The 15,316-nt window shown below is 46.7% G+C and overlaps 1 protein-coding gene across 4 annotated transcripts in view; it reads right to left on the reverse strand.

Moving 5' to 3' along the window:
- Positions 1–15,316, reverse strand: part of LOC142557728 (ectonucleotide pyrophosphatase/phosphodiesterase family member 3-like) — a 107,893-nt gene that overhangs the window by 16,954 nt on the left and 75,623 nt on the right. For all 4 annotated transcript variants that reach the window (XM_075669774.1, XM_075669776.1, XM_075669773.1 and 1 more), the window contains 3 exons: positions 13,544–13,808; positions 12,275–12,438; positions 11,311–11,483 (listed from right to left, as the gene is read on the reverse strand). In XM_075669774.1, coding sequence (XP_075525889.1) covers positions 11,311–11,483; positions 12,275–12,438; positions 13,544–13,808 — 602 coding nt within the window. The remainder of the gene's footprint in view (positions 1–11,310; positions 11,484–12,274; positions 12,439–13,543; positions 13,809–15,316) is intronic.

Consider the following 15,316-nt stretch of genomic DNA (forward strand, 5'->3'; position numbering starts at 1 on the left):
CGCGCAACCGCTTTCCGGCACCCTTAGCGTTGGAAGTCATGTCCATGCTCTCGGAGATGCTGACTGTCTCGTCAACCTCGGTGGTTGGGGTTGCTTGGATAGTTGAAGACTCACTCGTCGCCTCAACACCACTTTCCTTGACTTGAACCTTGGCAGGTGGAGGCGCAGAATCGGGCACGTTGCCCTTATCAGTCCCCTCCGAGTTCACCTTTTCGGTCTTCATTTCAAGAGATGTAGACTGAGCATCCGCCCCTTCAGCTGCTTCCTTAGCGGCCTCCTCGGCATCCTCTTGATCCATAAGGAGCTCCGATGTGTCTTCGCTCCTGCCTGGACCAGCAACGTTGGCGTACGTTCTCACGCACTGGGTCTCGTCGTGGCCGAAGCGACGACACAGCCCACAGCGTGGAACCCGGCATTCTCGTCTAATGTGTCCGGTGCCACGGCACCGGAGGCAGAGGGGTGCTCTGCCCGGGACAATGACGAGAGCCAGGTCTTCCGCGACCCGAAGCTGATGTGGTAGGTCGTCCGCTGTCATTCCGGGCTTGAGTTTAAGGATCACAGACCGTGTCGTGGTTCCTTTGTCGTTGCAGCCTTGTACTTTCCACTTCTCCCTCGTCACTTCGGTCACTCTCCCGAACGGTGCCAACGCTGTTCGGACGTCTTCATCGGGAACACCGTGCAGCAGCCAGAAGAGCTTGAGCCTGACACCCTGATTGCACGGGTCAATGACCACGCATCGATGCTCTTTAACAAGAAATGCTTCAGCGTCAAGTATCTTCTTTTTTGCCGCCTCGTTCGAAAAAGTTACGGCCCACACATGATTCATCTGATAAGCGCCGAGGGCCACCACTTCCGGCAGCAGCATCAGTCTTGAAAGCGCGTCTCTGAAGTGCTCAACACGGTAAGGCCGTGCTTTAACTTCGCCGTGGATAAAAATAGTGTTCAAAACACTAGCACCTGAAGGAAGTTGTGGCAGAACCATCTGGTAGTCCGAAGAAGGCTTTTCCGTTGACCGGGAACCGCGGCCAAGGGCCGCTGTAACCGCTCCTGGGGAGCAAGACATTCCGCGTCCGTTCACTGCGGTGGCCGGAAGTGGACTCCCACTGAGCCACTTGTTCGACGCTTCAAAGCGGTACAAAAGCGCCTCTAGTGAACGCGGTGTTGCCTTAGAAACGCGCTGTTTCTAAGGCTCAGGCGTGCATTCCTTGCTCAGGCGCACATTTCGTTGTGGCGCCGAACGCTGCGTTGCTCGACGCTCACCGCGTCCGATGCGGGGCGCGTAGTCGCTGCGCCGTAGCCCATTGTCTTACACCCCTTGGCGGGTCGACGGGAACGCTGTCGCGTTCCACTCTTGAAGGCGAAGCTTAAGCGTCCTCCAATTTTTTTTAGCCCGCACATTCGTGCAATTGTTTCGTGGGGTGTTGATAGAGCTGCGACCGACAATTCTGCGGCGCAACCCATCGAGTACATGAGCTCGGGCGACTGGATACCGGAGCATTCTTTGCTATTTGCGCCCAGTCAAGCCGGCGGAAAGAGGGGTGTCTTCAGACGTATATGACAACCCCCCCGCCCCTGGCCCCTTGCACCCGGGGCCCACGGCCCCTCCTGTTGCTACGCCACTGGTTTGATCCCTTAGTTTCCTAAAAGCGACTTGCGGAACAATGATATAAACTTAAGCTGGGCCGCCTACCTTAATAGTATTCTCCGTCTCTCACATGAAAAGAGCATTCGAAGACAAAGTTGACAGTATCGCAAGGCTTAATCAATATCCCTTAGACACTCTAGAAGGTGGCACCGTAATATAGTTAGTGCCTTCGCATTTGCAGCTAGGGTTCCCAACCACCCCGAATTCAGTGGGACAGTTCCGATTTTTGAGTAAAAGTCCCAAGTCACGACTTGACTCAGTCGGGATGGCCAAATGTCCCGACCTTTTTTTTTTCTTTTCTGCTGAATAAAATAAATAAACCAGATTCCCCCTTTACAATGCCTAACAGCTCCGTTGCGCATTCTTCTTTGTCGTCTGTTGCATTGAAAAAAGAAAACGTAAAGGTAGTTTAGTTTTTCTCGTGGTTCCAGCTTTCTTGCACGCTCAAACGGCTCACAGCCTCATCTGCATCAGTGACCGTGTTAACCAGGTAACTCTAGCGCGTTTGAACGTCGATGTGCTAACAAAAATGTGCACAACCTTGCTGCACGTGCGGACTGGCGGCAGTGCCGTGGTCAGTCGTCACCCGCCCTCTCGTCCCGACTTAGTCCTCTCGAGAGTTGGCGATTCCATATATACTTGCAGCACCTCAGCCTCGCTCGAGGACAGCGTCCGGACATTCACTGGGATTCGCCCCCTTCGACACGCGCTCGTCAGGACACTTGTGAACGCACATCAGTGCACAGAGGCTCGCCCTGCCCCGCGGACAAGCAAAGCCAAAACCGGTGCATCGGGCGTCGCACATTCATCAGCGTGCCGACACCATCGCACATGCTTGTCACGGCTTCGTAATTACCGCACGCGGGTAATGACGCCGACGGTCAGAAGTAAAGCGCCTATAATTACAACCTACCTTGCTACGGAATCACGGTGCGCGAAACCGCACGGCTTTAAATCTGGGCGCCGCTATGTCAACAACCTCACTGCAGGTGCATGCTTCGCGGATTACGCACACATTATTGAATTATACGGCTTTCCACCTGTATTTTCAGCTGCATGCTATCCGCTTCGTGAGTAGGGATGACAAAAACATTCGCTGTTCGTGCATACACGTGATTGTATTCAATATGTTGAATGGTGTGTTGGAAAGTGCTCGATGGTGAGGCTGACCTAACTCACGACGCAAATACCATGAAAAGGTACTTTTGTTAGACATCATGAAATTCTCGCTTCATCGATATGGTTCGAGGTTAGTTCAGATATAGCAGTTTGCGTTCTGGTAAGTTTCGATCATTTACGGTGTAGACAAAAAGAAAATGTTAGACATCTGTATGTAAAATAAGCCAAATCGTACTTATCTTGCGATAAATATTACAATGTTGGTGGTACAGTTTAGAGGCCACATGGCTAGAGTTTCATATACTTTCCGTCAACCTTAAATTTCTAGGTTTCTGTCGTTCAAGTTGTCCAGTGCTTTTTTTTTTTAAGTTTCGATCAATTCTCGTACGTGCTTATCTAAAATAAGATCTAGCTGCCATTTCGCCTTGCTGGCTGTCGGAATCGCCGGCCTGACAACTAAGCAGGTGAGACTGGATAATAAAATAGGACGTAATTTTAACCTTGGGGCGGCAAAGAGCGCTTTTTGTGGCAGTAAGCTGACAACTCGTTCCGCGTAGCTGCCACTCTTTACGGTGCCGGGCTGCACTATCAGAATTTATTGAGCGCTTGCATGTGGAGCCGGTCCCATCCCAGGGGTGTGCTTCCATCTCTTTTGCAACTAGCTTCGAAGAACAACTTGTGCAGATTCGTTCAAATGTTATAAGTCATGAACCCTTCTAAGTGCGCGCAGTTCAAGATCGCTTGAAAACTGGTAAAACGACGTTCCAGAAATTTTACCGGGCACAAGCTCAATGCAGGACAACTTTCATTTTTTCCCCTCGGAAATGTTGACTCGCGCAGACACGCGACCGTAATTTTCCGAGGGAGCAACACCGCCACCACAGCGCGTGTAGGTCCTCCGATATCACGCACAAAAAAAAAAAAAGATGGCCGCTAAATTTATCGGGTGACAAACAAAACGGCACGGAGAGAGTGAGAGCTGAAACGCACACGGCAAGAAATTAGCGTTGAAGTCTTCGTGTATAACATGCACGATTAACATGCTGCTTGTATAAACCATATCTGAATACATATTTTAGCACATAAACACATGTTAACGTATATTTGAACACATAGAAAACAAGTTATTATTATTACTAGAACACATATGGTTACGGGCAGAGCTACGTTTACAGGCTAATTACAGTGTAGAAAAATATTCAAGATGGCGATAGTCTATCCTCCCAATGACCAGCGTCATCATTGTCGTAATGCTCGCAGTACCATGAAAATAGCATATATAATGGACAGAGAGAAAAGCGAGGGAAGGCTGGTAACTGCCACTAAAAAGAAGGAGTTAGAAATTAAATATAGTTATGTAAGGGAAGTTTAAAGGGTCACTAAAGGCAAATATTAAGACAAGCTAAAGTAATGGTTTAGTGCTCATAAATCTCTTAAGGCCTCAATATTATGGTGAACAGAGCCTTAGTATTCGAGAAATTAAGGTAAAAGCAGGACGTAATTAGAGACTTCCCATTCAAGTCCTTGCCCGATGACGAAGGCACTCCTCATTTAAATCCTGTAGCTAGTACTTAGCCACTTGTTACATAAACATCATTGTATTGCATTATACGATGAGAGAAAATGCTATTTGTCCAGTTATATTTCGTTTTTAGAAAAAAAAAAAGAACCCTTGACAACGGCGCGGGAGCCGCCCGCGTTTTGGCGTTTTCGTAGTTTCGTTATCACGTAGTGCTGCTCTGGTTTCGCTGGCTCGCGAAACTCGCACAAATTTCAAATAGGAGAGAATTCCACTAGCACGTGGATGCTCGAACGACCCACGCCACTCGACCAAATGCAGCGGCGAATCCACCGCGCCCTCTCGGCTCGATTTCGTCGTGGCTGCGCGTTTGCGCTTTGTGCAAAAAATCGTATCGCCGTCTGTCGGGCGCCGTTTTGCTTACCGACGGCAGCAAAGAGTAGTGATAGCGTATGCAGCGTCACCACTCCCCGGTTGGGTGGCGGGAGATCTGAATTTCAAAAAAGGTATTCAGACCCTTCAGATGCAATTTTCTTGTAAACGAAGTTTTTTCTTGGACCGAAACAAGCGTTGCGAGGTTTCTGGAACGGTATTTAAACAGTCCACGTCGACTTAGTATTTGCCTTTAGTGTCCTTTTATTACCGGAAATAAAGCGTAAATGCGTTGTTTAGTCGGCAAAGTCATAAGCTATAGAGAGAGGGACCCAAGCGAGAGAGAGAGAGAGAGAGAGAGAGAGAGAGAGAGAAACAAAGAGGGAAAGGTAGAGAGGTTAACCAAGGACGTGCCCGGTTGGCTACCCTACACTTGGGGAGGGGTAAAAGGGAAGAACAGATAACGAGAGAAAACAAAAATAGTCAGTCATTGACAGTCAGTCGCAGAGGAACCTCCCCTGTCACAAGCGTTCATACAATCCAGTGCCCTTCAAGAAACGCAGAAGAGCTTTTGTGGTCTTTTGCATGCAAGAACGCATAGGCCATGGTTCAAAGATCTTTTCTTCTGACAGCGCTCTATTGTCTAGCAGGTGTAGCTTCGCCTGTAAAGCACGTCGTTGAGTGCCAAAGAATGGGCAGTGACACAGAGGGTGCTCTAGAGTCTCGTCGCACCCACACAAATTGCACGCCGCACTGTTGGCCATTCCTATCAGGAATGAATAGGAATTCGTAAATGCGACGCCTAACCACATGCGACACAGGAAAGTTGTTTCGCGATGGGAGAGTCCAGGTGGAAGGCGAAGTCGCAAGTTACGGTCGGGCGAGTGCAAGCGTGAGTTGGTGAAATCCGGTGAATTCCATCGTAGATGTGAGATGTGGCGAACAAGTGATTGAAGTTGTCGCGCAGCATCAGTTCTCGAAAGTGGTATGAGAACTGGCTGATATTTTTGGTTAGCCGAAAGCGCAGCTTCATCTGCGCTGTCGTTGCCGACAATTCCGCATTGGCTTGGCAACCGTTTAAATACAATCTCGTGGCCTTTCTCGAGCGCGTGATTATGAGCGTGCCTTATTTGGTACACACCAGCTGCTCGTGTAACCCACTAAGTAGGGCAAAGTGCTGAGGCTCAAAGCTTCGCATGAGCACAGGCCTGCCATCATACTATCCGGAAAATTCTCAGGTCTGCACAAACCTTTAGCAGGCTGCACATTTCAGACACGACATAGCCTGCTATAGCGTATTCGTAATTGTACTTTAGCTTGTTACCGATCCCCTCAATGTCTTAAGTTCATCACTAAGATCACCCCTCCATAACATATCTTTTACTTTCTTCGATTGTAAACCCTATGTATCATTGTCATACGTTGATTACATACGTGTTTTACGCACTCCACAGCGAACCTTTCAAGGCACTATACAGTGTCATATACACCCTTTGACATCGATTATACATCATACGTGGGCATCATTAAGGAGTGTGCAATGGAAGTCGGTGGTAACTCCGTTAGGCAAGATACCAGCAAACTGTCGCAGGAGACGAAAGATCTGATCAAGAAACGCCAATGTATGAAAGCATCTAACCCTACAGCTAGAATAGAACTGGCAGAACTTTCGAAGTTAATCAACAAGCGTAAGACAGCTGACATAAGGAAGTATAATATGGATAGAATTGAACATGCTCTCAGGAACGGAGGAAGCCTAAAAACAGTGAAGAAGAAACTAGGAATTGGCAAGAATCAGATGTATGCGTTAAGAGACAAAGCCGGCAATATCATTACTAATATGGATGAGATAGTTCAAGTGGCTGAGGAGTTCTATAGACATTTATACATTAACAGTGGCACCCACGACGATAATGGAAGAGAAAATAGTCTAGAGGAATTCGAAATCCCGAAGGTAACGCCGGAAGAAGTAAAGAAAGCCTTAGGAGATATGCAAAGGGGGAAGGCAGCTGGGGAGGATCAGGTAACAGCAGATTTGTTGAAGGATGGTGGACAGATTGTTCTAGAGAAACTGGCCACCCTGTATACGCAATGCCTCATGACCTCGAGCGTACCGGAATCTTGGAAGAACGCTAACATAATCCTAGTCCATAAGAAAGGGGACGCCAAAGACTTGAAAAATTATAGACCGATCAGCTTACTGTCCGTTGCCTACAAAGTATTTACTAAGGTAATTGCAAATAGAATCAGGAACACCTTAGACTTCTGTCAACCAAAGGACCAGGCAGGATTCCGTAAAGGCTACTCAACAATAGACCATATTCACACTATCAATCAAGTGATAGAGAAATGTGCAGAATATAACCAACCCTTATATATAGCTTTCATTGATTACGAGAAAGCGTTTGATTCAGTCGAAACCTCAGCAGTCATGGAGGCATTACGGAATCAGGGTGTAGATGAGCCATATGTAAAAATACTGGAAGATATCTATAGCGGCTCCACAGCCACCGTAGTCCTCCATAAAGCAAGCAACAAAATCCCAATAAAGAAAGGCGTCAGGCAGGGAGATACGATATCTCCAATGCTATTCACAGCGTGTTTACAGGAGGTATTCAGAGACCTGGATTGGGAAGAATTGGGGATAAAAGTTAATGGAGAATACCTTAGTAACTTGCGATTCGCTGATGATATTGCCTTGCTTAGTAACTCAGGGAACCAATTGCAATGCATGCTCACTGACCTGGAGAGGCAAAGCAGAAGAGTGGGTCTAAAAATTAATCTGCAGAAAACTAAAGTAATGCTTAACAGTCTCGGGAGAGAACAGCAATTTACAATAGGCAGCGAGGCACTGGAAGTCGTAAGGGAATACATCTACTTAGGGCAGGTAGTGACGGCGGATCCGGATCATGAGACGGAAATAATCAGAAGAATAAGAATGGGCTGGGGTGCGTTTGGCAGGCATTCCCAAATCATGAACAGCAGGTTGCCATTATCCCTCAAGAGAAAAGTATATAATAGCTGTGTCTTACCAGTACTCACCTACGGGGCAGAAACCTGGAGGCTTACGAAAAGGGTTCTACTCAAATTGAAGACGACGCAACGAGCTATGGAAAGAAGAATGATAGGTGTAACGTTAAGGGATAAGAAGAGAGCAGATTGGGTAAGGGATCAAACGCGAGTTAATGACATCTTAGTTGAAATCAAGAAAAAGAAATGGGCATGGGCAGGACATGTAATGAGGAGGGAAGATAACCGATGGTCATTAAGGGTTACGGACTGGATCCCAAGGGAAGGGAAGCGTAGCAGGGGGCGGCAGAAAGTTAGGTGGGCGGATGAGATTAAGAAGTTTGCAGGGACGGCATGGCCACAATTAGTACATGACCGGGGTTGTTGGAGAAGCATGGGAGAGGCCTTTGCCCTGCAGTGGGCACAACCAGGCTGATGATGATGATGATGATACATCATACCATTTCTTGGCGCTCTGTGACCATCACTGTCCCTTGCGCCATAGCACCCAATCAATCAATCAATCAATCAATCAATCAATCAATCAATCAATCAATCAATCAATCAATCAATCAATCAATCAATCAATCAATCAATCAATCAATCAATCAATCAAATCTCCGAAATCGAGGCTTAGACAGCCCCTTGAGCGACTCCATTCTAGCGAGCGCGGCGGGACTCAGGCTTGGGCCTCCGAGCGCCCCGGTGTAGATCAACACCCCGAGAAAGAGGTTGAAAGCCGCGTCTTTCCTGCGGTAGACCCAGATTCAACTGATGCCAGGGGGAAAAGATTTGTAGCGCGCGGTTGATATTTTGTATTTATTTTATTTAAGAAAATACTGCCAATGCCAGACTTTAGGCGCAGGGGTAAGCGATCCATTGGAATTAACAAAGAAAAATACAGAAGTGAAAAGAAACAAAGAAATGCAGAGCTGATCTTACTGCACTAAAAAATTATTAACCTTATAGTGTAAAAGCCAGAATGATACACAAATCAAAACAAAGTTATATACTACAGAAGTATCAACTAACACCACAAAAGCACCACAGTAGTAGCAACTACCAATTATGCAACATAATGATAATGGCCGAACAGACGCCCATACCGTACAAAAAGATAATGCCTAATAACAAGTAATCGTAAGCTATCCGTGCACACAAAAACGACGCCAGATGCCACCCAGAATGCAAATAATGTTGAGAGCAATAGCATAATTACACGCGATCATATTTAATTACAAAAGCGACAACAAGTTAAGCGGGAATCAAAGCAGTCACTCTGAGTGCATGGGGGTCAGAATAAAGTACACTGTAAAAATAAATAAAAGTAGGATTGTCATTGAGACAGTGCACGCAATGCGTGAAAGAACGATTTCAGATCGGCGCTTTCGGGAGCCTCGGGTGGCAAATTATTCCAGTCGTTGACTAATCGTACGAGGAAAGAAGGAATGCCTGTACACATTGGTATGACAGAGGTGTTCAGTAACTTTCTTAGAGTGAGACGAACGCGTCTCGTGACGCAAGATTGGTTCGAAATACTTACTTTTCTCTATTGCTAACTTTTCATTATATATAAGATAGAATTGCGTAAATATTTCACGAAAACGTCTCGGTTCTAAAGTTCACATTTTGGCGCTTTCCAATATAGCTGTTGGAGATGTGTCGCGTCGGTATGCATTAAATATAAATCTTGCATCTTTCTACATGTGTGCTGATTCAAGTGTATCTATGTTAACTTGTGAGTGCGGGTGACAGACAGCCGACGCATATTCCAGTATTGGTATTACATACGTTTTATAGGTAAGGTGATTAATTTCGTGGGTTGCCTTAGCTAGTGCCCATCTTAAGTATCCTAGTTTTCTCAAAGCCTTCTTTTTTTTTTTTTCAATATAGGGCAAAAATCGAAAGAGAACTACTTGAAGCGTTTTATATCAGTGTACAAAAGGAAGGAAAATGCATTATTCCTTCTATCTCTCTGAGTGATAAGGAGATAGCTTTTCTAATAGCGCAGCTTTACAGATAAGGAAGTAGAAAGTAGAAATAGATGGGCAAAATGGTGTGTTCATTGATTTAAATAATTTTGTACCTTGCTAAGAGCATTGCGCATGCGTCCGCGGTTGATTTTCGAGGGTTGATCCGCTTTTTCTTTAATATATGTCAATTGCTAGTCCAGCGTTGTGGTGTCTCTTCTTTCCGTCATGTTTCAGTCAATTTCTTCGCTGGTTTTCTCAACTTTCAGCATGAATCAATTGGCACAGCAAGCTGCACTTCTACAAAGTCGCCAATGCATTTGATCACAAGGTTCTTAAAAAAATTCCACAGGTGATAAGCTCAATGCCTATCTGACTCATAGATGGAGACAAAGTGTGAAAAAGTACATCTAGTACATCTAGTACGTCAACATCGCTTGCACGAGAAAATACAGGTGCATATGATTACCGTTTTATGATATTACAGATATAATTTAATTGCATTTTCAGGCATACAGTCCTATGGTCTGTTATGCACTCGAGGATATGGATAGTAGGATTGCGCAATACCCTGTGGTTGACCAAGAATAGGTCTAGGATCGATTGTTTGGTACTTTGAACGCGAGTGGGTACTTTAACCAGTTGCGTTGAATCATGAAACAGCATAACATCAAGAAGAGGTACAGCATCACTTGAGAGCAGCTCATAAGGAAAATCATTGCCTCAGGCAACATGGGGTACGTGTAATGTCTCTGACAAGCATTACATTACAGGAGGGATTTCTATAATACAATAAGAAGTTATTAAGTCTTTCATAGAGGGTTTTGTAGGAACTCGGGGGCTTATAGAAACCTCCCATTATCAAAACACATTCTTTTAAGATGATTTCGACAATGACACACGCAATTCCTACAATGTCAGCCAATCTCAATACCTCAAACGAGTCTTTGAACATAATCGCAATTGCGCCACCACCTGAATATCTTTCATTTATGTGGATGATGTAACCTGGGGGTACAATTTCAATGTCATTAGTCACGTTTAGCCATGTTTCAGTAGACAATATAGTTTCCGGATTATGCGCGATGACTATACTCTCCAAATCAGTGGTTTCATTAACAATGCCGCGAGCGTTTACATTTAGGCAAGTGAAACTTTCTGTGCCTCTGTTTGGTCATTCATCTCTCCGCCTCGCCCTATACCGCGGTTTCTCGAAACTGGTACTTTTGCCATTTGTTCGTCTTCCCATTCAAACAATTCGTTATCAACCCTAATTTTAGCGCACATGAGCCTGACTTTCTTTCCCGATCAAAAGTGAAAAATGGGCAAGTTGGTATGGAAGCATGGCTAAATTCAGAGCGCGAACTACTGGGACACAAGCTAAGGCACAAGAAAAGACAGGACACGGCGCTGTCTTTTCTGCTTTTCCGTTTTTCCTTGGAATATTTACTCGTATGACAGTATTCCTACTTAAAATTCTCGAAATTTTTTCTTTTGTTCTCACACGGGTTTTCTAGTTTCAGAGTTTGTCCCCCTCTCACCTAGTCGCGCTTCAACCGTGCACCACTAACCGATATCGCTGGCGATAGGTCATGGAACGCTTTTCGTTCCAAGCTTGGCGACATATCCAGATGGGTCGTGGCTATAAGAAGGTCTGTACTACAGCAGGCACTCACGTTCCTACACATGCATCCGTCCTCCTTGTCTCCTCCTTCGTCGCTGCCGTTGATGGCGCACATGCCGGGCGTCCTCAGCGGTGGCTCGTCCGGAGGGGCCGCGGGGTTGCGCAGCAGGTAGTGCAGCACGCCGCGGGTGCCATTGTTCGGCTGGGGTCGGATGCGCAGCAGCTCTGCGTGCACGAGCAGACTGAAGCGCAATGACGCGCACGTGCATCCGTGCATGACGCGCAACGTAGGTATTACAGCGCGTGGAGTCCTCTGGGCGGGAGCTCGTACCGCACATCGTTTACGTCCTTTGGAGTGTATTTTATTACAACTTGGCATACACCTTAAGGTATATATTCTAGTTCTAAAATTTTTGCTTCAATTTCATTGCAATAACATTTATACGCACCCTCGAACGCGTCCCAAAGCTGCAGCTAAGCTTTAAGGAAGGCAGTATTGGATGGCTGTTTAAGTGAATATTATGGAGTTCTCCACTGATCGAGTATTACAATCTCAGTATATGGGCGCTTTTGCGCTCCGCGCCCACTAGAATGAATCTCCTGTGAAAGGTAATTGAACCGGCAACATCGTACTTTGCACTTGCTGCAATAACGTGCTGCACAGACAAAATATTTTTTTTTATCTGAATCTTATATCTCATTGTTTAATTGGCTTTGGAGAGTATGCTTTCCGTACATAACTCAGAGACTTCCCTTACAGCTCAGTATCTCAGTGAATTGTGTTCTTCAGCTGAGCACGAAGTGACAGGTTCGACTGCCAACCGCATTCCCATGGCGCCGATATGCAAGAACGCTCGGGCATCGCGTTGTAGGTGCCCGTTTAAAGTTTGCAGGTATAGGATCCCGAACGCTCCGCTACGATGTCATTGCGCTAAATCAGACAATCGGGGTCTTGCGTTTTGTAGCTGTCGGTTCACAACGCACGAAGCGCAAGGAGCGAAATCTTCTGCACTCACCTGCCATGAGTTCGTAGAGCTCAATGTTCCTGAACGGCCTGGCGGTGACGTTCTGCCGGAAGGCCGGACCGTGCGCCACGAACAATGACTGCATGCCGGGCGCCATATTGTCGTAACCGTGCGAGCCACCGTTGCACAGCGCTGGATTCTTGTCCGCTTCGCGGCTGCACGAGGGATACAGAGATGAGAGCACTGCGAAGTAGTGTTTCCAGGCTGCATGGGGGAAAGGTTCCACTGGGGCAAGAAGTCTCGGACAAGCAGGACAACAGCTAGACGTATGGGCCTATTTGTAAATGCGGCGTCGTAATTCTCGGTGCATTATTCACGCGGCATAGCAGCTCCATTGTGATTCAAGAAAGTGGCCGCATGCAGCTATCACAGCGGCAAGCAAGAAGAGACGTAATCAGCGACATGCACGAGCGTCCAATGCTCGTCCGACGCCGCAAGAGCTAATTAGCTTACACAATGCAGCCAGGCTTCAGCGTCGCGTCAGCAAGGGGACAAGAGGAGAAAACGTCAAGAACGAGCACTCTGCCCGAAACAGCATTTACTGCAAGCCAGTGTTACTGTCGAGCACAGGCAGAGGTGGGCTGTTAGCGACCCGAGATGTTTGCTTAGATATTACGATGAACAGGAAAAGCATACGCAACAATAATCAGCAGAGACATGCCTGGCTGCCCGCCAGGGGAAGGAAAAAAAGAAAGAGCGCGGAAGTGTAGGAAAATACAGGATTCCATAATTCAAATAAGGGCAGATGGCGCAAGCTGACTAATCGCGGGCCTTCCTGCCTCGATTCAAGGGCCGTATTATCGATTGAAGACGTCAGTTCCTGTGCGCGCTGGCGATTGGCTAATCCAGTGGAAGTGGATGTGGCGAAACAAATGACGCACCTCTAATCTGCGCTATTTTCACGTCGCAAAGTTCCTGGCTGCATTGCGCTTTACGTTACGCCATGCTTTAAGGAAAGTATGCCCGAGTTGATCGATCGAGACCCAGTTGTGAACTGATCGATCGGAAATGCGAGCTCGGATGCTGTACTCTTTGTTGATAACTTCCGAGCTTACATTCTTGACCGTCGTAACCTCCAGCGCAACGTCTCTCTGAAGCGATGGAAATGCCATCAATGCATTCCGAAACTATGCAAAGTGAAAATAGCACTGATGGAAAAGGTATCACCATACCTTTCTTCATTCCTGCATCAGCCAGTCAACGAGTTTTCGCACACTGCTGTCACGTGTTGCAGAGGACACAAGAAGCCTCGGGTCTTACTTGAGCACGAGGTAGCCGGAGTCCATGTCGAGCACGATGGGCTCGATGCGCCGGTGGTCCGAGTAGTGGTACCGCTTGGGCAGCCTTTCCTTGGCATAGGCCAGCAAGTGGCTGTCGCGGCAGCGCAGCGCCTCCACGAGCGGCGCAACGTCTTCGGGCTGCTTGGGCCGCAGCCGGGCGGTCGGACCCACCAGCGAGTACACCGAGCCCGGGTCGATGAAGTGCTCCAGCGCAATGACCTGGTCGCAGCTGGTGCTCGCCATTCCTGCACAGGGCGGTCGCGTGCACCGCTGTAGCTGTTGTGGAGGCAAACTTTTCTCTAGAGGGCAGTCATTCGCACAGGCAAAAGCCGGAGAGGGGGAGAGAATGCTACCCGGTTTGCTAACCTGCGGTATGGGAAGGGAACAAAGTGGCGGATAGAGGGAGAGGAGGAAAACGGAGAACACCTATAGTGTGCGCTCACACAGAGCTGCCCATCACGTCTGCAAGCAATCACTGAGATTACAATTCCAGTCACGACAGGGAGATCATGAACCACAATTTCAATCCTTAATTACCGCAAGCCTCGACCAGACAAGCTTTCGTTGAATACTTGGCAATACTGTCGCTCTTTAACCGATGGAAGCGTTAAAACTACCAGCGCTCAGACAGCGAAATAGTCATTAGTTTATTATTACTGAGATAGAGAAAAATATATAGGAATAATAAACGTCTTTAACACCTAATTCGGTGCTTTTTGGCTCCAGGACGACAATTGAAATGCCGGTTTTCTTTGTAGTAAACTGCTGTAAATAAATTCCTTAAATCATTCCCAGGTTTGAGTTCCTTTCACACCGATTCATCCCACTCTTTGAGTGACGTCTTGACAGGCTCAACGAAGGGTCACTAAATATATGTTTCTATTTAATTCTCTTTAGGTTCGACGGCCGTGGTTCTAAAGTGGAAATATAATTTATAGGCTAAGAAGAAGCATTAACTAATGGCCAATCCATCTCAAGATCGTCTATTCAAGCAAAGGTATACCCGGGCCACCCGCGTCGCAGAAGCACAAAACAATGAAAGCAATACAGCGTACACATCTTTTACTTTGTTGTAGCGCTGGTAGAACAACAGAGACACTGAAAAACACATTAGACAGACACACAGCGCTGTCTGTTTGTCTAATGTGCCTTTCTATGGTCCCTGTCGTTCTACCTGCGCTAAAACGAAGTGGAAGTTGCCACACCAACAAAGCCATATATATACCCTCAGCGGTTACACAACTAACAGACAGCCGTCACTGCTGTCTGTCAAATGTGATGCTCAGTGGACGCTTTCAAGCTCATTTTCGAGCTTTTTGTTCACTGCCCACCACATCACCGTCTTCTGATGCTGAAAATAAAATTGAACTCGGTATAGTCTAGGCGACAACCGACGCACGTTACTCTGTGTGCGCATTGCTAGTGCATTTTCTCTTTATGATTTCCTCCTAATAAGAAACTTCCCTCTGTCTCTTCCGGGCGTTAAATCCCGCTAATCAATCAATCACTAGTTTTCTATTTTTACAACTTTGGTCGAGTCATACTGCCTTTTAGGATATAGCATACCAGATGCGTGTTTGCTTAAAGGAGTGCTGACATGACATTTTCAACTTGTCAATTTTTTGCACCGTGTCAAGATTAAACCCTATACACCTAGGCAGAAATCGTGGCAAGTGTCAGAGCACCCTAAATAATTTGCTACAGTATACTTCTTTCTATGGCATCAGTTCCAGTACCAGATGGATACGTCATG

Source organism: Dermacentor variabilis, chromosome 9, assembly GCF_050947875.1.
Source record: "Dermacentor variabilis isolate Ectoservices chromosome 9, ASM5094787v1, whole genome shotgun sequence".
Lineage (NCBI taxonomy): Eukaryota > Metazoa > Arthropoda > Arachnida > Ixodida > Ixodidae > Dermacentor > Dermacentor variabilis.